Source organism: Mirounga angustirostris, unplaced genomic scaffold (assembly GCF_029215605.1).
Source record: "Mirounga angustirostris isolate CCGP_5_RB_7025 unplaced genomic scaffold, mMirAng1.0.hap1 SCAF_5, whole genome shotgun sequence".
Lineage (NCBI taxonomy): Eukaryota > Metazoa > Chordata > Mammalia > Carnivora > Phocidae > Mirounga > Mirounga angustirostris.
Window position 1 is genome coordinate 52579495 of NW_026991713.1, and position 23104 is coordinate 52602598.

At 44.3% G+C, this 23104-nt stretch overlaps 1 protein-coding gene across 6 annotated transcripts in view; it reads left to right on the forward strand.

The window, feature by feature from the left end:
* The window catches only part of PPM1H (protein phosphatase, Mg2+/Mn2+ dependent 1H), a 245251-nt gene that overhangs the window by 98718 nt on the left and 123429 nt on the right, over positions 1–23104 (forward strand). For all 6 annotated transcript variants that reach the window (XR_010411481.1, XR_010411482.1, XM_064590970.1 and 3 more), the window contains exons 3-4: positions 11436–11780; positions 21494–21606. Coding sequence is in view for 4 of the 6 variants with exons in the window: in XM_064590970.1 (XP_064447040.1) it covers positions 11436–11780; positions 21494–21606 (458 nt within the window). In the remaining 2 variants the exon portion in view is untranslated. The remainder of the gene's footprint in view (positions 1–11435; positions 11781–21493; positions 21607–23104) is intronic.

A 23104-nucleotide genomic window follows, 5' to 3' on the forward strand; every position in this document is an offset into this window, starting at 1 on the left:
GGAGTTTTTGATGTGTAAAATAACAGTTTGAGAACATTTCTGAGGTAATTTTTGAGTCTAAAATAAACCACAACACAACCAAAACTGTCACAAACATCATAATTCCTGTCTCTCAGAAATTACTATTTCTTTAATAATGTTTTTAAGATGGGACAGGATGACTAAAATAAAGAAATAGCAAGTGTTGGTGAGGATGTGGAGAAAAAAAGAACCCTCATGCACTGTCAGTGGGAATGAAAATTTGTGCAGTCACTGTGGAAAACAGTAGAGAGGTTCCTCAAAAAATTAAAAATAGAATTACCATATGATCCAATAATTCTCCTGGGTATTTACCCAAAGAAAATGAAATCCTGAATTTGAGAAGATATATGCATCCGTATGTTTACTGCAGTGTTATTTACAATAGCCAAGCCATAAAAAGGAATGAGATCTTGGGTAAAAGAGATAAAGGGGATCAAGAGTACACTTGTCATGATGAGCACTGAGTAATGTATAGAATTGTTGAATCACTATATTGTGATTCGTTGCACCTGCAACGAATATAACACTGTATGTTAATTATACATGAATAAAAATTTTTAACTTTTTAAAAATAAAAATTTAACAAAGGGACTAAACTGCCATTTAAAAACAAAAACCAAACTACTAAATGTGTCCTACATCTTACTGTCACATAAAGTGGAGGGATGAAACAAAGAAATCTGCATTTCATATCGTCAGATTCTGAGGAGGAAGCAGTCCTCATTTTTAAGTCTATGAAATTAAGCCTTCTTTCATAGTGGGGAGCAAAACATCTTAATAATTTAGTCAAAAAGAGGTATGGTAAAAAAACAGAGTATGCTACAAAGGCATGATGCCAAGTGCACAGCAATTGAGGGTGGGCCCTAGGGATGACTTGCATGAAGTTACTCAAATTTCCTGCGTCTGCTTGGTCATGGCTTACTTTTTTCCCTTTGCTGTGTTACCCTGAGGATCAGAACTGGAGATTTCGGGGCACCTGGGTGGCTCAGTTGGTTAAGCTCAGGTCATGATCCTGGAGTCCCAGGATCGAGTCCCGCATCAGGCTCCCTGCTCAGAGGGGAGTCTGCTTCTCCCTCTGACCCTCCCCCCTCTCATGTGCTCTCTCTCTCAAATAAATAAATAACATCTTTAAAAAAAAACAAAACAAAACTGGAGATTTCAATCAAGCCCTGTGGATGAAATGCCCAAAACAGATCCTCTAGATTCTGAATTATCATCTTCATAGTGATGCCTTGAAAACTGGCCAGAAACCATGGAAATCAAGCCATATAGTAGCTTAGAGTGGGGAATCAGAATATGGCAACTCTCTGATTGTCCCGTGGGAAATAAATAAATCTTTTCCTTTGGCAGTGAGAAAGGAGGGAGGCAAGAACATCCTGTGCTCTTATGAAGCCTTCTGTAAAAACAATCATGGGGTTTAACTCAAAGTGGGATTTCCACCTTTGTGGTACTCTTTTCATGTTATTGATATGGCCCCTCCTTAGATTTCTAAATTCCCGAACCATTTGGTGTAGGGAAGGGAAGATGAGTGTCAAATGAGCTGAGTTACTTGTATCTTCAAGGAAGATGGCTAAGAGGAGAACCACTTATTTCCATAGAAAACTATTTCTAGAGTAGCAATCTCCAGACCACGTGTATGAGTATGTACCCTCAACATATTTGTTCATTTAATGCTATATAATAATACTACTATATATCCATATAATGCACACTTAGTAATTATACAAATATATTAAAATTTAAAAAATAAAGGCAATAAAGATGAGAAGGCAACATTTTAAAATAACTGCTAACAGTCATACGATTTTTATCATATGCCAGGCATTGTTCTAAATATTTTTCCCACAGTAACTCATTTATTGTCTTGCTAAGAGCAAAGACTTCATGTTCCCATTAGCTAGTATCTCAAGGCAGAATTCATCATTAACAATAGCAAGTATAATTCCATATTTCAGCTGTCTCTTTGAGCATTTCAGATACTTTTGATTAGAACGATTATTACCATTGTCAGATGGGACTAGATTGTCATCACTTGGAGTAAGATGTGCCAGGTGTGACATGTTCTCGTTTGCTCGTGTTTTCTATCAGCAGTTTCTGTGCACGGATTTTTAAAAAGCCTGTCCACGTTGGGAGGGGCGATTTAGTTAAAAACTTAGTAATACGATGTGCGAGACCACTTAGCTGGGGACACAGGGATCGAGCAGTGAGTCGCGATATGCCCAAGGCGGCGGGCGCTGCGTCAGAAGGCCAGTGTCCCAGGCTCCACGTGGAGCCGGCTGACTTAGGCACCACGGGAGGGCGCCAGTGTCAGTTTCTGTGAGAAATGCTAGCAACGCTTAATTTCTTCTCCAGCTTTAGGAGGAAAAAAAAAAAAACCATGAAAGAATCTGTCATTGCCCCGGACTTGCGGGCGGGTCGTCTGTAAGTCCCCCTCAGCTCTGCGCGCTCTCTGGCGGCGGGAGGGGTGCTGAAGGGGGCTTGCGCTCCGTGAGCTCCGGGCAGCGCAGAGGGTGAGGGCACGGAGCGCCCTGGCTTCTTGACCCCGGTACAGAGGGGTCAAGCCTCATTCCTTGGTTTCCTTTGTGCTTCCTGCCTCCCATCTCAGCACTCCCGTCAGGCTGCCCAGGAAATGCCTGAGGTGTTGCCTAGAATGTCCCCTTTTGTGTCGGCACACGCAAGATGGGCTACCTCACTGCCTCCCGACGGCTCCTGGAGCTGAGGTGCACGTGACGCGGCTCCTTTCTCGGAAGAGCCACAGGGCAGGCTGCTGATTCCTGACACGCTGGCTTAGCTGTGCTGTTACTGCACCTGAAGCTGAACGGCCGCAAGCCGCTTGTCTCAGAAATCACGTCAGGAGCCGGTGCGGTGGATCCGTTTCTGTTTGGAGCAGGCTCACATTTGTTGAAAGGCCCAAGGGGCCCTTCCCCGTCAGAACTCCTTGATTTAAGTCTGGCCTTATAGACGATCATGGAAATGGGAAAAAGAGCATAAGCAAGTATTATTAAAAGTCAGTTTCTACAACTTTTGAAAAAGAAGGATGTGACATCGGGCCTGCTTCAGAGAAATCCTGAAAGGCAAACTGTGAACTTTAAGCTCCCGATTTGTCACCTTCTGAAGTCTTCCTTTATCTGGCTGCAGATGGAGTCCTGAAAGGGGTGGGAGTGTGTGTGTGTTGTACGTTACATACAAGACTTTTTCTTCTTTTGGTGTGTGTGGGGGGGGAGTAAATCAGAATGCAGTAAGAAAACGGCTTCAGAGTTACTCTTGTAAGACCTAAGTGATGGCTGCCAAATTTAAGTGTGTGGTGAGTCAGGAAAGGGTCTGATACTGCTTTTCTTAAAGTGGAGTACGTCTTTAACTCCCGTTCATCTGGAGCAAAAACAAGGTAGACATTTGTTAAAATATAATAGTAATTTTGAAATTCATTATGGCAAGAGCATGTTACTCTAAATTTGAGAGGGTTGACTCTTCAGGCATAGAACTTTGCATCCCGGGCTGATGCCCCAACGACGTTTTCTGATACTACCAGAGATTAATGCGGGGCCCCTGTCTGAAGTTTTGGTAATCAGCTGATGGCCCAGGATGTGTATGCAATTACCAATAAGCAGCAAGGGAAAATGGTGCTGAAGTGCTAAAGGCTACAGAGTAACAGAAGCCAGGGAGATAAGGACACAAACTTGAATATACTGGGAAATTGGAAGGATCCCCTAACTTGGAATCTGAAGGACTGGGTTCACATCCTGGCATCACCACATCGCAGGAGTTCTTTAACGGTGCCCTGGTTAAATCCCTGGTGGAATGGGATGGTGATGCCCATTTTATGGTGGTGTGGTGGGGATTAAACATGGTAGGTAATCATTAGGCGTCCTTAGAACTTGGACTTCTCAGAGGGAAGTAATTTAAGAAGAAGAGAAGGAACAGAAGCTGTCCAGTGGAGGGAGATGAACACCCCATCTGGCAGAGTTGAAAGTAAGGAGCTAAAGCGTGTGGCTTGCTCTCCCTGGTTATGGGAACTCTTACTGCGCCCTGCCTGCTCATTGTTCCCCCAGGCCATTTAATAGTGTAAGTAATTACTATTGTAGGGTTTGTTGTTGTTGTTCTTTTATATGCTGGACACTGCTACACATTTTATTATTTTAAAAATTATATGTATAATTAACCTTTTGGTGTGCAGTTTTATGAGTTTCAACATATATATAGATTCATATAATTGTCACCATAACCAGGATACAACATTCCCATCACTGCATATCACTTCCTTGTGTTGTCTCTTTATGGTCCTACTCTTTCCCCCCTCCCATAACCCACGGTGGTCTGAACATTTAATACATATTATCCACTCCAGTGGCACCCCATACTTCCCCTCTCTAGCACACTTACCTGTTCACATTCTAGACTGTTAGCTTCAGGAGTTTGGCAATATGGTTTTTTTCTTCCTCTCTGCTACCTTCCCAGTGACCAATATAAGCCTGGCACATAGGAGACTCTGAGACGTGCATTAAATGAATGAATCCTTACTGTGTCCTGGTTTCATCTTGTTCTTTAAATAAGGAAACAGGTGAGAGGAGTTAAGAAATGTGCCCAAGATCACATAGTAGTAAATTCCCGAACCCAGGTTGGACTTGACTTAAAGCCTGTGCTCTTTCTGTGCTTAGATAGGTCACAACAGATAGGATTTGTGTTAACTCATCTGAAAGTGCATACATAAATTATGCAACTTTTAAAATAACCATGGTGTGTTGGTATATTGACACCAGTGATGAAGTTAGCCCTGTACTATTAGAATATGTAAAACGTGAAACCCTGTGTATTTACCATATAAACTCAAAATGTTCTTCTCTGAGCTAATACCAAACTGAGGAGGTATTCCTTCTAAAATGACCAAGGGGTGGGAGGATGGGTGTGTGTGGCGGGGTGGACAGAGGATGTTGAAAGGAGCCATAGCCTTCGCTTCCCTCTTTGGTACCTTCGCTTGAGCCAGGCAGGTGGTGAACACAGCTCTCCCTGTTCCTACGCGCCTGCCTAGCCTTTTGGTCACTGGTTCAAAGGATATAGCAATAGTGGATTATACATCCGTTCCAGCAGTGCATAGGAGCTGAAGAAAGTGTGTGGTTTTCAGCAGTTCAGTCCTCCAGAGAGATGGATATGGTACATGTTTTTTTTTTTTTTAATCTTCCTTGGCGGGGGGGAAGGGGAGAGGGGGGAGTGTCCATAGCTTAGAAGAGAAGTGTGTGTGTGTGTGTGTGTGTGTGTGTGTGTGTGTGTGTGTGTTAAACTGGTCCTGAAGGGCCATAAGGCTCAACAAGGCAGGTACAGCCAGAGAAGGCAGTGTCTTGTCCCTTTGGTTTCCTTGGAGCTCCTGTGAGATTCCCAGGGCCCTACATCTAGGATGCCTGGATCAGAACCACTGACAAAGAGCAAGAGAGGACACTGGGGAAGGAGTAGCAACTAGATCATGCAAGACCCATAAGCTGTGTGAGCATGTAGGAGACCCAGGGCAGTAGGGAGTCACTGAAAGTTCTAGTCTATGCAATGATGAAATAGATGTGTGTTTGCAATTAAATTGAAGATTGGAGATGCTTTAAAAGCATCATGTTCATACTACTTGTGATCTTTCAGGCCTCTCTTGTAGATTCACCCCTGACATTGATGTAGGCCCTGATGCTGGTGTGACGTTTGGGAATTGTTCTTTCCTCAAGGTTCTCAGATCGGATTTTATACATCAAACCATACATTCCTACCTGATGGCATTTGATGGCATTGTTTTGAATAGAGAAGGGGGTGAGGGAGAAGGGGGCCCTTGTATCTTTTTCAAAATAAATGTATGGCACATCCTGTTTGAGAATGCCACTTTCAGAAGTAGATTTGTATTCTTTGTTATGATCTTGGTTTCATTTCAAACACCATACAGCCCATTCCAGCCTCATACTGCTCTTTGAAATGTCTCATGAAGTCATTAGTGTCCTCTCTAGGCCCATCAGTCTCATCCTGACCTAGGTCTTCTTTGCCTCAGGACAGTTCTCTGTGAGCCTCTTAAATTCTAGTGCTTCCTTCTTGCAGCGTACCGCAGAATGCCATGGGATTGGCGCTCCTTAAGCCCGGCTGTCACCTTATTCTTCCATGCAGAGGCATTTCAAATTGAAGCTCCTTGGTCTGCCTTGACCCTAGAATCTCACTCCAACCTGACTTAGTCCTCAAGGTTGGTCTTAATCAGGCCACTTTCCACATGGGCCATATAAAATCCCCTTTTCACCTGCACTGCCTAAAATTTGCTCCCTTTTTCCAGAATATTCTTTCAGTTTATCATTGCCCAAGCAGGTGACCAGAAAACATGCACAATGTGATGAATGCTGCATTAGGGGTGGGCTCAGGAGCTTCCAGGAGGAGGTGATATTTAAGATAAGTACTAAGAGATAGGTGGGGGATGGGGAGGTCAGGCAAAGGATGAGGGTGGTTTGTGATGAGCTACAAGTGCCATAGTTTGGTGGGTGGGATTTGGAGTGACAGAATGTGAAGAGAGAATCAGAGACTACATCAGAGATTGCAAACTGGCTCATAGATTGGAGCCAGCCTACAAAGGAGGAGGTTAGGCTGGTAAAAGAAATATGGTCAGATTTTGTGTTTTAGAAAAAATCACTCTGGTTACAACTCAGGTTGCAGAGAGGAGAAGCAGATCTAAGTGGTACGTGTACATTAGACAAAGCATTCCCCCCAGGTAGAGTGTGCATGAGGGTATTCAGCTGAGCAAGGGGTTGATGGCTCAGAGCATGGAACCTGCTCCCAGCTGTATCTCTTAAAGGTGGTACCCTTAAATGGTTAGATTCTCTGTTCCTCCTTTTCTTTCTCTATAAAATGGGAATGATAACCACACGTCATAGGGTGGCTCTTCCCAGGATGGATTGTGGTAGGATTAAATGAGCTAATATTTATAAAGCATTTAGAATATTGCCTGCTATGTAAGGTTTATTAAATGACCGGAAGAGTGCTGTAGCCCCGTAACTCGATGTTTCTGTTACTTGATGGTCTCGTAGGCTTTAAGAGCTGAGTTGGCATCTAAAGCATGTGGGGAGGGCCCCCTTTGTGGTTGTAGTTTCCCAAATAATGCATCCCATGCTTTAAGTTCCCTGCCATAGAAGGACACTGAAGATTTTGAAGTCTCTTGATGAATTTGGTTTTACCTAGTCCAAAAGCTTTCAAAAATTAGTATGAACAGTTGAATCCTTTTGTCCAAAATCTTTTGCAAACCCCTGATGTTTATAACTGACACATCTGTGCTGCTCTGGCTGGACTAATAGTCAACGGGACCTTATCCTTTAAACACCCACTTCCTCTTTCCTAAGGTACCACTTCGGAAACAAGAAACAGTTTGGACACTGCTGTTCTGGTCAGTTCAGGGAGATGTAAGTGACTCATCCAGGGTCACACAGACAACCGATGGCAGATCTGAGACTAGGATGAGGGTTTCCGGAACTGCTTACGGGCCCCCTTTCTATTAGACCAGGGGTTCTCAATTTGGGCAGCTCTTAGGATCCACTGGGGAGCTTAAAAAAAGCTCAGTGGTAGGGCCCCACCTTCAGACTGACTGACTTAATTGGGCTGGGAGTGAACCCTGCATCAAACAGTGCTGGATTTTTTAGTCTTTAGTAAGAAACAAACTTTCTTTGTGGAAAAACTATGTTTTACAAGTTTTAGTTGTGAAAATGATTAATTGCATTTTGAAAGTTAGCTATAGCAGAGTTTCTAGCCCTGCTGTGCAAAGGTGTTCCCCGAAGCAGGGTGTTGCCCCTCTGGGCCCCGCTTCAGCAGTCCCCCAGTCAGGTCGTCTCCTGACTGCTTAAAAATTGCCCAGGTATTTTGTCAGCTGGTTGTTGTTGCAGTGCCTTCAGAATGCTTTTTGCCTTGTTGAAGGAAATGGTTGAATTGCTTGTCAGAAAAATGTCAGAGTTGCTTTTTAAAAAATGTAGCATTGCATTGCAGTGTGCCTCGTTATTTCACGGGGTTTGATCTTCTTTGATTCAAATCATGATTCCAGAAACATGATACGTTAGGTGTAACAGAATCTGTGCCCAGACACGGACACAGTTGCTCCTATTTCATCCCTCACTGGCCCTGCCCACAGCTTCCTTAACAGTGTTTGCTGGGTTTTCATTTAAATTGGGTGCAGGACTGTGTGTGCAGGTTTTACTCAGGCAGCCTTGGGACCTTTGGGCAATTAGATGTAATAAACAAAAAATCCCTTTCTTTTGCAGCTTTTCCCTAGTTGTGAGGATGTAATATGGGAATATGTACTTTACTAATGCAGCAAGTAACAAGACAACTGAAGCTAGTGGTGAGTTTAATAACTCCGACCACTGCAAAGTAATGAGCGTAAACAATAATTCAGGCTGTGTAGAATGACAGTCATTATTTCCATTGGTGACCCAAGTCATAGGAACTGCTAATCCCACTATGCTTTTTTGCCCTGCATTCATAATAAGAGGAAATGCTAAATTTCAGAGGTTGGTGAAAATATAGATTCACTGAATTCTATCCACAGATGCTCTACATTAAGAACATTTTCCAGGGGGTTCAGTTTTATTCCTGGTTGATAGCCATTTCTACCTACTTTTCATTCTTTTTTTGTGTGCTCTTGCGTTCCTTATCTCGCACTCCTCCTTCCCGCCACGCGTGCCCCAAGTCCCAGAATACTAGATAAACATACACCTTTCATCTCCTTGTCCCCAGCTCTTGTTAAAGACGCTAGCAACAGTGCCTTATCAAAATGTCAGGAAGCCCACGTGACAGCCCAGAAGGCAGGCCGTTGAGGGCCCGTGCTGCATCCCAAGCAAGAGACCAAGGGCCCGGGTTCCTTCAGACTTCCCGTCCCACTACCTTGAACTACAGCTTTCAGCCAGTTTTGCAGGAGAGTTACTCAACCTCCAGATGTTGCTTCTGTGACCCAGGCAGGAAGGAAGGGGGAAGGGTAAAGGGCAAAGGCCAGGCCACTTGAGTTGTCCCTTTTATCAGGAAAACAATAGCTTTCCTGGAAGTTCCACCCAAAAGAGTGGATACCAGGTAAGCATGTACCACAATCAGCCACACAACCGAAGCCTCCTGGTATTTTCCTCCACCGGCTGCCTTATCAGCTCTCATTCCCTCCAGATTCTTTTTGTCTTGTCTTCAGGTCCCAACCTCTGCCCCCGCCTCCCCCAGTCACACGGATCTATACTACTTGAATATTGAACTTTTAGAGTTTGCAGAGGCATTGGACTCCTCTACAGTGGCTTCTCGCGTTGGTGAAGAACTGAAGCTCAGAAAATGACTTACCCAAAATCATATTGTAATGGTAGTGATAGCAGTTCCACATGAGGGAGATATATTACTTAGCTACTCCATTGGCATAAATCACCATTTAACCTTGCTAAAGGTTAACTCCTTGTGAGCTAGCTATCGCCTGACATTTACTTACTAGGCAAACATGGTCCAGTTAAGCAACAGGATGTCCGGTTCTGGAGTGACCCAGCCAGGGTCTGACACCTGTATGGCCTTCCTGACCTTGCTCTGCTTCCCACTCCCACTGATTGGTATTGAAGATGCCATTAGAACTCAGATCTTCTAATTCTGAAGTCCTTGTTCTTTCTACTGTCCTCTGAGTTAGAGTGCATTTAGTCATTCATAAGTGTTTGTTATTGCCTGAATTTGAATGTCTTTTTAGGGTGTTATTCACCTCCTAGCTGGCATCCTCACTTTCACTCTTTCCTAATCCTCACGGTGTAGCCTGAGTGATTGTTTAAAAACATGTTTGTCACCCCCATCTTAGTCAATGGCTTTTTGTTACTCTTAGGCTAAAGCCAGGATCCTTCATGTGTCCTGGAAGGACTGAGTGGTCTGGCTGCCACGTCCCTCTATAGCCTCATCTCTCCCCGCCACCCTTTTCCTGCTTCATGCCTCTATTCAGTCACATGGTATGGTTCTGTCTCCTCTCATGCATCATGCACCTTCCTACCACAGGGCCTTGGCATCTGCTGTCTTTACTGCCTGGTGGTCTCTCCTTTCCCCTCATAATCTTGTGAACTTCCAAACAGCTCTTAGGCTACCCTGCATGTCCCCAGGAAACCTCCACGTGCCCCTCTGCAAGCTGGCCGCGTAGCACCAAGAACCAAGAACCTCTCCTTATAGCCATGACCAGAATTGTGAGCTTATATTTGTGTGTGTGATTATTTGATCAGTATGGGTCTTCCCCACTGGATTATTAAGATCAGACCATATCTGATCTCTCTTCCAGCCATTTTTTATCCCCAGTGTCCATTTTGCACCTGTCGCATAGGGAACGTTCAGTATTTATTGACTAAAAATCAACTTTTTTTCTCAGCACGTGGCACAGAATTGAATGAAAGTGAAATTTAAAGGGCACAGATGGAGTAATGGTATATGTCACCATAACTATACAGTACCTTCCAGCATCATTCTAAGATAGACCAAAAGAACTTTATTTAATGGCTTTAGCTAGAAAAGGACTCAATATTTATTGCTGTGGGGTAGATATGCCTAGTAGTCAGAAGAGGATGTTATATGCACCCTGTTTAATTACCTATGCATCTTACCTATTTAATTAATGCATTTAATTTAAGCTCTTTTTTTTCTATAGCTAAAATCTTAGGCATGTGTAATTCAAACATGGTTTTTAAAAACGTTCATTTGAAATAGTCTAGAAATAACTGCGAGACGAAATCCACAGTAGATGAGGGAACATGGGAACGTGTTTTAGGGTAGGAAGCTTTATGGTCGGAAGAGGAAACAAAGATGCTGAGTACCAGCTGGGAAACTGAGGTAGGCAGGAAAGAGGAGAAGGAGGTTTGAACTGGCTGCATCTTAGACTGGGTGTCTAAGGGGAAAACGTGTTCTAAAAATATAGGATGTAGACCAAAGAGGATGGGTCAGTTATCTGAGAGTGAAAAGGCTCTCAAGGGGAAAAATGGGTCTACTTATTTCCCCTTGAAGAATCTACAAAAAGAGCTTGACTTCCTCCAAAGACTCCAGGCCAAGCGTGCTCTGGGGTTGCAGAGGGAAGGGACGAGTTAGGGGTTAAAGCTGGACTCCTAAAGACTTACCTGTTGGCATGGAGTTCTACCTCGAACATCTATACATCAAATCAAGGTGGATCTTGCCACAAAGTAGTCAGCTGAGCTTGCATGGTTATTTGGCCTCGTCCCCCCAGGCAGAGAGGCAAGGACCGCTCCATCCCTCGGGCGGTGGTCCCAGCGGTGACACATCCCTGAGCCTTTTTGCCATGTGTCGACCCCCCCCCCCCCCCCGTTGGCCAACCAGAGACAGATCACCCAGTGGCTGCGCTGAGCGCCCTGCCTCGCTGGGTCAGTGTGACCCTGGGGCACTGACCACTGAGGTTCTCACCCCCTGTCGCCTCCCTCCCCCAGGAATCAGAAGGCGTTTCCTGTCACTACTGGTCGCTGTTTGACGGTCACGCAGGGTCCGGGGCCGCCGTGGTGGCCTCCCGCCTGCTGCAGCACCACGTCACGGAGCAGCTGCGGGACATCGTGGAGATTCTCAAGAACTCTGCCGTCCTGCCGCCCACCTGCCTGGGCGAGGAGCCTGAGAACACGCCCGTCAACAGCCGGACTCTGACCCGCGCCGCCTCGCTCCGCGGAGGCGTGGGGGCGCCGGGCTCCCCCGGCACCCCACCCGCGCGCTTCTTCACCGAGAAGAAGATTGCGCACGAGTGCCTGGTCATCGGGGCTCTGGAAAGTGCGTTCAAGGCAATGGTAGGTATGGCGGAAGGGTCCGGGGGCTGGCGTGGAGGCGGCCGCCTGAGCCGAAGCCGTGCTCCGTGGAAGGTTCCCTGGGAGGGTGCGTCCCCGACCCGGCCTCTGGTTGTGTGGCTGCGCTCGCCTTCTCCCTCGGATCAGAGGGCCTCCGTTCTCAGTAGAGGGTGGTAGAAAGAGTTCCTGGCATGGCGTGGGGCAAAAATTAAGAAGATGAAAGGGAGGGACAGTGTTCGAGGTGACAGGCTTTTAAAAGCAGGCATTACTGCTTCTCTTTCTGCACACTCATTGGTGCCAGCTGGTAGATTCCACTTAATTGAAATGTGCGCGTACTTGCCATCAGTGTTACACGTGTGTGGATTCCAGGTGTTTGGGGGGAACCGCTTTAGTCAGGTGCTGGGAAGCACCTTTCCTATACAAATCTGATTTTACCGTGATTGGCCAGGTGGTTCGGTGCTTTAAAAAACAGGATAGGGGCACCTGGGTGGCCCAGTCGTTAAGCATCTGCCTTCAGCTCAGGTCATGATCCCAGGGTCCTGGGATCCAGCCCCGCATCGGGCTCCCTGCTCCGCGGGAAGCCTGCTTCTCCCTCTCCCTCTCCCCCTGCTTGTGTTCCCTCTCTCGCTGTGTCTCTCTCTGTCAAATAAATAAATAAACTCTTTAAAAATAATAATAATAAAAGGAAAAAAGGAGAATCAAGGGGCCAATATCCAAGATCACCGGCTTTACTGGGGAACATGGATTTGTTTGTACGTTTAAATTTGGATGTGTCTGATCAAAGAATTCGGCCTCCTTCCCTCCCAGCCTCAGTGCTGAGAACAAACACTTGTAGAGGAGAGACTGCAGCTGCTCTCACCGTGTCCCCTGTCCCTCCGCCTGCTGAGGGACCACCCTCTGTACCACCCCCTTCCCTCTCTGAGCTCACTCTCTACTGACGCAGTTATTTGGTTCAAGACATTTTTCTTTCCTGAGCAACAGCCTGCGTGCAAGTAATAGAGAAGAGATATTTAAAGATGTGATAACGATGTGAGTAAAGCGAGTGTGCTGGATTGTTCTTAAAACCTGGAGATTCAGGGCACCTGAGCAGCTCAGTCGGTGAAGCGTCTGCCTTCGGCTGGGGACCAAGCCCCACATCGGGGCTCCCTGATAGCAGGGAGTCTGCTTCTTCCTCTACCCCTCCCACCCCTGCTCGTGATCTTTCTTTCTTTCTCTCTCTGTCTCCTCTCAAATAAAATCTTAAAAAGAACAACAACAAAATCCTGGACACTCAAAAGTGATGACAAGTTGTTGTTAAATGAAGCAGGAACAGCTAGGAGCATGTCCCCAGAACAGAGTGTACACAAAACGCACATTCCAGGATTAGGTTGTGTGCTAAGGAGAAAAAAGTAATAGTGTTGCACAATGCCGCACCGTCTGATTTGTTTGTAAGGCAAAATAGTTTATATGTTCGCACCTTGTATTTGCACCCTGTCCTCACTTTTATGCATCCCTTCTTGGGTCATCGTGTTTCCTTGGCACGTAGGTATTTACCCTTTGACTAGCAGGTGATTTAAAATGCAGCTGTCTCTCAGGGGTGTCTGGTAGCCTTCAATCCCGAGAAAATCACCAGGAAACTGAAGAAGATTATTTAGGAAAAAAGAATCAAGGTAGTGAAGTTGACTCCTTTTGGGCTTCGTATAAAAATCTCATTCTCCAGCCGTCATGGAAGCTCTGATAATAAGTGTTTCTCAACACCGATGTTCAGAATGCTAAATATTTAATTGAGGTAAAAATATGACAGTAGTTTATTCTCTTAATGGGATAAAAAATCAGCTGACATGACAAGTGAAAAACAAAAGAAACCTTGGGTTTCTCATTTCCTTCTGTAATTGCTTTGCCCTGGGACATCTTTTACTTGGACCTGCTGTATTCTCAATTCTATCCACTAGAGGCCAATGTCACCTTGAGGCAGGCCTCTACAGTGGTCTCTGTTTCTGCCCATTAATGGCTTGGGGTTACTAGCAACGACTGTACTTGAAATGAGAGGCTCATTCAGAAAAAAATATTTAGTAAAGGGCCTTATTCTTGTCTTTTAAATTTCTCCAGCTTTAACTAGTCAGTTTATAACCTGGAATTTTTACCTTGGAAACTTAGCCAGCAAAAAGATCATTTCGCTTTCCTATGTAATTTGTTCAGTCAATAAATATTTGATCAGAATTAACTGTGCCAGGACTAATTTGGAAAAGAACATTGAACCAGGCAAAGATGAGTATTAAGTGTAAAATATAAGTGGAAGGGGCCTTGAGTGGAGAAATGCAGGGTGAAGTAGGAGCCCAATAAAGACATGAAGCGAAGGGCTCCCTTGGGGAAGTGATGCTGGGGGTTGGGGTGTAGATTATTTAGGAAAAAAGGAATCAAGGTAGTAAAATTGACTCCTACTCAGGCATCGTATAAAATCTCATTCCCAACCTGTTACAGAAGCTCTGATGGGAATAAGTGTTTCTCGACACCGATGTTCAGAATGCTAAATATTTAATTCAGGTAAAAATGAGGTAATAAAAATAAAAATTGAGTTAAAAATGAAGCAGACAAAACACAGGAGGCCATTTGCATGGACAACTACATCAGAGAACCCAGATGGGCCTAAGGCAACAAGCTGATGTCAGGGGTAGGAATGATGGATGGAAGGTGAATTGGAGAGGTAGTCTGCAAGGACCTGGTGTACCACATCATGAATTTTTTGGCTTTAAGCTATATCTCATCTCCAATTCATCCCAGCCTGTGGCTTTTTCTTCACACTTACGTTTTTCCCAGATTGTCTCTCTAGCCACCAGCATGCCAGAGGCCTACCTGGGCATTGTACCATGTGCTTGGACTTATTAAATGAGAATATTCATCATTGGTTTGCATGGTGTTTGTAGGGTATCCTACCTTCTGACCTGCTAGGGACTGAGCCAGTCGGTGCCTTTGGGCCCAGAATAATTATTAATATACTGTCCCCTTTTACTCTCAAAAGTGTCCCTGTTTGGATGATGTCTTATTACAGAGAGAGGCTCTTGTTTTTTCTTTGCTTCATGAGGGACTTCAGGAAAAATCTGCTCAGTGTCATGGAAATGTGCCCGACTTAAACATTAAGCTACTTGCTGTGAGCTTTAGAACCCACAACACAGAAATTACAGTGTACCTTCAATTTAATGGCCTGGAAGGCCATTGCCAACTCGTAGAAGATCCTCTTTCTTTACTCCCCCTTGCAATATTACATTTTTGGGAGTCAGTGTTTGAAGGCAAACTTTGGTTTTTTTGAAATGCCTAAAATGCTGTTGATTTCCTTACCTTGTTGGCGTGGTCTTGCTGGTTTCTTCTTGGGCCTTTCAGAGCGGGACACATTTGGAATTTCCCGGGCATTCCTAAATTTTTTCCTCACAGGAGCCAGCCACTTTCTAGCTTTCCTCTTTCTAGGTGTTCTTTAGGTATTGCAGGTTTTGTGCCATTCTGATCCTCTGTAGTAGAAAAACTCAGTATTAAATAAGATTCCGTTATTTCAGCTTTGTGGCTTTCTTACTTTCTCTTGCACTTTTCATCCTAAAGATTCCCCAAGCCCAGCACCTAGGCCTCCAATTTGCCTTATGTTGACATCTCTGCAGCTACCCTTCCTGAGATTCAGAAGTCACTTACAGTATCTTTAAAGGCAAAGGTTGCCTTTCACTTGGGTTTTTGCTTTATGTACAGCAGCTTAGCAACCTAGAATCAAAGGTCTTTTTTCTCTCCCTGCGGTGTCCGCAATCACTAGTATTTATTGAGCCTCTGTTTTATAGCTAGCATTCTCCTAGACACCATGGGGTCTAGAAATAAAAGGTTAGATTTTATGTCTGGGGGCATCTGGAGCCACACGTTATATGCATATAGAGATATGATATCTCATTTATTTTGATATTCTAAGTGACATGAAGTGAGGTGGTGAAAGGCAGATACTTATCTGAAAGGAAGGATTGGTTGAAAAGACGTAGAAACACCATGCTAGAATAGAATAAACAACACTGATTTCCAGGAAAAAGTAGGTACTTGTTGCAAAATACAGACTACCAGAAGTGGAGAAAACGCTTTGAACCAGTGGAGATGAGAGCAGTTTCATCAAATACCGTGAGCTGCTTTGAGGTCACTGCTTTTCCTTTCCTCTTTGATCCTCCAGTTGCCTGCCCGCAGCGTGTGGCTTGTGGTGAAGGTGACCTCTGACCCCTGGCCTCTGATCCTTCCTGTGCTTTCCGGAGGAGGCACGTTTGCCCTTGGGCCCCCTTTATTGCATCTTGTTTTGGATCTTCCTTCATACTGAGAAGGCTGCATCGTCCATTCTTCCTGTGTCCGCTGTGGAAAACGAACCACGGTTTCCTAAAGGACCAGAATCTCGGGAACTTCTGAGCTGAACTCCGTTCTGCTTCCCCATGGCACTTTGTCACAGTGCCTACTTCATCGGCTGAGTTTTGTCACCTGTGGTGTTAGGCTATTGCTGGGCCCCGAATGATAGATGCGAATATGGTAACTGTCTTCTCCCTCCCGATGTCAGTCTTCTCCTTGCTTGCCAACCCTCCCCCAAATGGGGTCGCATCGTCAGCATTTCACACTCGTGAGGGAGGTAGCTCACTCTTGGTCTAGTTGCACAAAACCCTTGCTTTCATAGGAATCACAGCCCAGTCAGCACAGGTGAGCCTTGTTGCCTACTACCTATAGAATTTGAGTTCTGGACAAAAGGCAGGAGGAATTTCAAAATTCTGTCCTGTTTCCTTTTCACTGTGGGTATGGATCCATTGCCAGAGTGAAGAATATTTTAGAAGTTTGGTTGTTACGAAGGAAGAAAACGGCAGTATTTGCACTTGTAAAACTGCCATTCATCTTCCTGTTACTGAGCTAATGACTGGAAATAGCACTCAGCTTGGATTTATTGGTTAAAAAAAAAAACCCATATGGTGACACTTTGGTGAAAAAGAGGATAAATGCAAAGCTTATTTATAGTTTATAAATCCTAGTGTTTTCAAAAATTACCATATTCATGGTAAGTTATGGACCTGCATGTGTGTCTGTGTTTAATTAAGCTAGTTTTGTTTTGTCTTTGTTTTTGGTAGAACAGGAAGTTCCTCCAAGGAATGAACATGTGATTCTACCAACAGCCAGCAGGTGGCAACATGAGGCAGTACTGGTTTTTTTTTTCCCTCCCTGTTGCCTGGCTGACAGATTGGCTTGTTCTCAGAATAAACCAAAATCAGACCCAGATACTGAAACCATGCAGAATCTTATTATTTGTGACTGACACTATTAGCAATGTGCTCAGAACCGTGTTTTAACCCATTTATGGGGAGCTGCCAAGGCCTATTGAAACTACCCAGCGCTCACTCCCTTCCGTTGCCTGATGTTGCTGTCCTTTTGCAACCTGAAATTGGTAGGAAACAAAGAATGATCCTGGAGTTGAGTCATCTCTGGGACTTTCAAACCAAATTACAACCATCCTGAGCAATATATTTTCTCTCTTGCAGTTCTTTCCTGCTGAATTAGTCTCATTTCACACATCTCTTCTTTTCCTTCGTTGCCTGCCTTGAAACAAAAAGGAGCAAAATGAAATCCCAAGTCTTTAAAAATTGGATCCATTCTTAAGATTTAGAGATAAACCTGGCTTAAATGTAGTATTTAGACAGACACAACACAGGACAAATCAGTCCTGCTAAATAGAAGGTGGCCTTGAGAGGTCTATAGGACCCTTGACCAAGCGGATAAAACAATTAGCTTGTTAATTGAATATTATGAATGTGTAAGTTGGTCCTTTTAGATTATACTTGAAAAGGAATGATAGTACATGCATGTGTTTTGGTGGTAAGTTATTCTAGATTTATGTCTTGGGGTTTGTTGACAGCAATAATGGGGAAATATTCCAAATTGGTCCTTGTTCAGCACAAAACAGTGACCAGTTTTTCCCATGATTTCATTGATTTTTTTTGAAAATATACCCAAACCTGAGGTTTTACAAAATATAATAGTAACTATACTATACATATATATATGCATATATTTTTTTTATGTAAAGTGTGAGTAGCTTAAGCTAATTGGAAAAGTTGAGGGTTTGAAGAAAATGGGTAGTTAATTCAGCAGTAAATATCTTTATTGGCTTCATTTATCGTGTTTGATCTGGTAGTAAAAGAACCATGCAGATGGTCCTTTAATGTTCCTTTCAGTACTAAGATTTTGTGAAACATCTTTTAAAGAGGAGTAGGTGGTGTAGGAAAAAATAAATGTGCTATTTTGGCTTCTAGGGAGGGGAGGGGAAGCAATTATTTTTAGAATATGTTCTAGTTACACCCAGTTTTAGAAGAAATAGAAGAGTGTATTTTAATGTCAGTGAATCCTTCAGGGGGATGAAGTCTATGGAAACACATCTTTCAAATCCTAGTCACCAAGTCTGGGATCTTTCAAATCCCAGAGAGCACACATGTAATTAAAGCGTGTGTGCGCACACGTGCATCTGCACACACACACACACGTGTATTACCACACAAATGGTGGGGGGTGATGAAAGCATGAACATATTAGCAAAGTTTCCTGGATACAAAGTAGCTAGACATTAGTCCACTGTTTAAGTGACAGTGCTGCCAAATTTAGCTCCTTATGCTGGGGAAACTACAGAGGGAATGTAGTTGAACTATAGGAAAAGATGAAAGAAATGATGGAATCAATTAGAAAAAAATATGGAATCACACTATTCATGTAATAGCAAGGGATTAATTGGGCAAACTAACTGGAGCGTTTCCCCCCGGGTTACAGGCAAATAGGAACTCTGCCATAGCAGAAAATCATAGTGTTGTACATACATTCCTCTCTTGATTTTTTTTTAAGAATTCAATAATCTCATAATCAGATTTTCTTATGATGTTAACCATGATAAATAATGCACCTGTGATGCAGAATAAACTTGTCTGAGTCCCAACGGACATTTTTGCCATGGATGGTGCTTTTATTTTTTTTTATTTTTTAATTTTTTTTAAAGATTTTATTTATTTATTTGACAGAGAGAGTCAGCGAGAGCAGGAACACAAGCAGGGGGAGTGGGAGAGGGAGAAGCAGGCTTCCCGCCGAGCAGGGAGCCTGATGTGGGGCTCGATCCCGGGACCCTGGGATCATGACCCGAGCCGAAGGCAGACGCCCAATGGCTGAGCCACCCAGATGCCCCTGGATGGTGCTTTTACTTGGACTCTGTGTATCATAGCATTTTCTTTTGGATGACACCAGTGATTTCAGTCTTTTGAGCATTGTGCACACTCCAGCCGTTGAGGAGCATGCAAGCAGTTGGATGCTCAAGGGATTTTTTTAAATAAAAATTGTCTTTCATTCAGACATTAGGTATTCAAACAAATGTTGATTCTGGATATGAAAGGATACTTTCTGTTATCTTCAGCAATTCCTTCCAGTATGTTAAGAACAGTCGTGGAGTAGTAGTATTGAACGTGGACTTTTGCTATACCAGTTTATATATTAATTTGATGAAATACGCGTCTATCATAACATCAGCTTTATATTATTTAAATGCTAAAGAAAGGGACTACATCCATCCACAAACTGCTTTGTGAACTGGGTTGTTGGTTCTGTTTCTATGCATTGTTTGGAGGTTAAACAGACAAAACTCTGACAACTTGATGTTTTCTTTCCCTTTCACTTCCTCGTTACAGTCTTTTTGGCTGGTATCCGTGCCCCTCTTTCTCCTCACCCTCCAGGCTCCTGCCATCCCTGTGCAGGTTCTGGTAACCATTCATTCATTCTTGTCAATTGGCTGCATCTGAACTGAGGCATGGGTTCCTGCTTAATCATCATCTCAGTGAGCATTTATTTGCACTGTAAGCTTTTCCTTTGTGAATTATGAACAGGGGTCAGGTGGTGAGGACATAATTCGGAAACCTGGGCATCTTTAAATGTATTTCTTCATTTGCCCATTTTTAACAGATATTTATTAAAATATCTTTTTTACCTGGCCTGGTGTAGGTGTTAAGGGTCTAGCAGCGAGCAAGAGAGGTCTCTGCTCTCAGTCATGAAACTTCTGGGCCCTGGAAAGGATCTAGATGGGCAGCCAAGCCCCTCACACTTAGCATCCAATTTAATCCTCACAATAGTCCTTTAAGAAACTAATTGATAGAGGGTTTGAGTACATTTTTTTAAATCCAGTATAGTCTTCAAAGGTGGTCCTCATGCTTGATTCTGTAACTTTCGATGTCCGTTCACTCCCTTACTGGAGTTTTTCTTCACTTCTTAACTACCGCACCCCATATACACACATTCTTACCCCTTACCCATGGTTCCTCAGCCTTCCCCCACCCCTCCCCCTTACAGTTACTACCAGTTTAGATTGGCCACAGGTAGTGGCCTGTGGGCCTTACTGGGCTGATCCCCAGTAAGTTAGTTTCTCCCAGATCCTGTTTTTGTACTTTTTATCTCCTTTTTAACAGTATGCTGATCTTCATCTGTCTCCTTGACTCTGGCTCTTCTCCTGTTTCCAGTTTCTCATTGGTGATTTATCTGACCTTGTATTACCACCTCTGGCCTCTGGCACCACGCATTTGCTGATAAATGCTGGTTTACTGGATTATCTCTTCCCTTCTCTGTGAGGAGGCTGGTCAAAGCAGCAGAGTTTGAACTCTGTGAGTTTCTAAGAACCAGCCAGGGGCATCCTGAGAATCAGCTGGAGCACCGCTTCCTCATCCCTCCCTTTGCCCCAACCGTCGATTACCATGGGAATGTTGGGCATTATTTTAGCCGACATTCATTTTGTTTTCCTAGCTCAGCTCACATTTTTCTCAGGTCATGGAACCGTGCTTCTGTCGCTGACATAGAATTTCACAAAGACCTCTGTCTTGGATGATGCATTGTCTGTCAATGGAAGTCTTGGTCTATTTTTCATTTTCTTGGGGAGGCCTCATTAGGTGGCAGGTAATAATAAGCTTTGGAGGAGGAGAACCAGAAATCCAAACTCCAACTGGGTAAAAATGGGCAAGTTACCCTCCTTCTGCATCCGAACATTGAGGTTGATAATAGGGTTGTGAGGATCCGCTAGATTCCCTATGTACAGCGCTTCGCGCCCTGCCCGACATAGAAGACGTGCTCAGTGAATGTTGGCTGTCGCTGTGAATGTGTGTCCCTGTTGTGAATCAGTGGCTGGGGGAAGATGAAGTCGGATCAGAGTTTGGGAGCTTCTGTCTTTGATTAATAAGACAGGGGGTTGACTCCCCTGCCTGCTTTGAATAGAGGACACCGTCCTTCAAGTCACTTCTCTTATCTAGCTGTAAAAGCAGCTATTTATTGGGAGACTTTGGGGTTAAAAACATTGCTCAGGTTCACGTACTTGGCCTTATCAGCCTGTCGATTGTATTGCTCATGTGGCAGCTCAGGTGGTCTCTACAAAGACTAAATTTTCCACAAGTTGTATTTGTTGAATACAGCTGATTTTCTTGTCCTCGTTTTTGTTCTGATTGGATCTGTTTGCCACCCCTTGTTTCCTGTCTCTGGCCTACAGATGGTCTAGCAGACGACAGTTTTATGTTGGTGTCCTCAGTGAGAAATGCTCTTCAGGTGATAGAAGGTGCTGAAGATTGTCTTGTCCCGTCTTTGAAGCATAGACGCTGAGAGCTGTGTAAGGGAGTGAGGTTGAGAAAGTCTTTGATAAGAGTTCCCACCCAATCCAACACTGACCTTGTTTCCTTCTCCAGGACCTACAAATAGAACGAGAGAGGAGCTCGTATAATATATCTGGTGGCTGCACGGCGCTCATTGTGGTTTGCCTTTTGGGGAAGCTGTATGTGGCAAATGCTGGGGATAGCAGGTAAGCAGATTCTCTGCCTGGCTCTGACTGATTTCCAATGCCTTCGATAATTTCTGTCTTTCTTAAAAGAATGAAATTGTTGGCAATAGATGTTGATTAGATATTGAGAACGGGGATCCTTCTACATCTGAATAAAATGCATTTAAGATGAATCATCAGGGGGCGCCTGGGTGGCTCAGTCGTTAGGCGTCTGCCTTCGGCTGGGGTCGTGGTCCTGGGATCCGGGGATCGAGCCCCGCGTCGGGCTCCCTCCTCAGCGGGAGGCCTGCTTCTCCCTCTCCCACTCCCTCTGCTTATGTTCCCTCTCTCGCTGTCTCTCTCTGTCAAATAAAAAATAAAATCTTTAAAAAAAAAAAAAAGATGAATTATCAGGCTGGTGTGAAAAGGTAAAGGCTGTCTTCTACTCGCCCATGGTAACAGTTTGTGTATATACTTGTGATGAATCTATATACCTGTGATTACTACCTGTGGCCAATCTAAACTGGTAGTATCCAAATGTTTTTTGACTGCAGAAGCATAAACCATGAGAGTGAGAGGAGGGGGGAGAGGGATTTGAATGAAGGGGTGTTTGGAAGGGACCCGGGAGGGCTCCCCAGCTGGTTCCACTTCTGCTCAGTGACTTCGCTCTGTCCCCTCCCAGAAACCCATGAGTTTCTCCTTTTATGCGCAAGCCCTCAGAGGCTGTATTCTCCTCTTTTCTGGGCTCAACTGAAAGGAATTTTGGCCAAGAGATTATGGTTAACCCCTACGCTATCCAGCATTACCGGGAATAAGATGAACTTGGCTTTTATTTTAAATACTGATGTGTCCTCCGTTTAGGTGCAGGGAATTTTACAATTATAGACTTTGTGAAAAGTGTTCTGATATGTTTTACATACGTCTCTGCCCCTTTATTCACAGCATATGTTGGCTTCTTGCTAAAGACTCTTTGTTTTGAAAGCAATCAAGAGTACTGGACTCTGCAAGATGTCCTCAGAGGACGAGTGATTTCCCTGCACAGTCTGTGGTCTTAGGATGCCCTCATTCCTCAGTCCCCTCCCTCTGGGTCACATGCCTCTTCCAGCATCCCTGCTTGCCCTGGCCCTGCTCCAGGTCTGGCCCCACATCCCCCCCCTTCCCTGTCAACATCAGGTCCTGGCTGAAGAGGGACTCCCTCAGGCAGCAGTGGAATTTACCTTACTTTTACTTCCATTTACAAAGCTGGAGAGCCTGTGGGGGTCTTCATTCCCTCTAGTTAAGCATCCTTTCCCGGTCTTCCCACTGAAGAGCCCAGAGTCAGAGAGAGTGAACTTCCAAGGCAGCAGTATTTGGGGTTGGACAATTGATGGGTTTTGAAGGTCTGTTTCTTTTCACTGTGTACGTGGATTTCCATTAAAGTCTCTAAGATATCTCCATGTCAACATAACATTGTGCTGGGTAAGTGGAGTGTCTGTAGGATACCGTGTGTGTCCCATGGCTTCTATTCTTTAGTGTCATGTCAGACTCCTGGCAGACGATA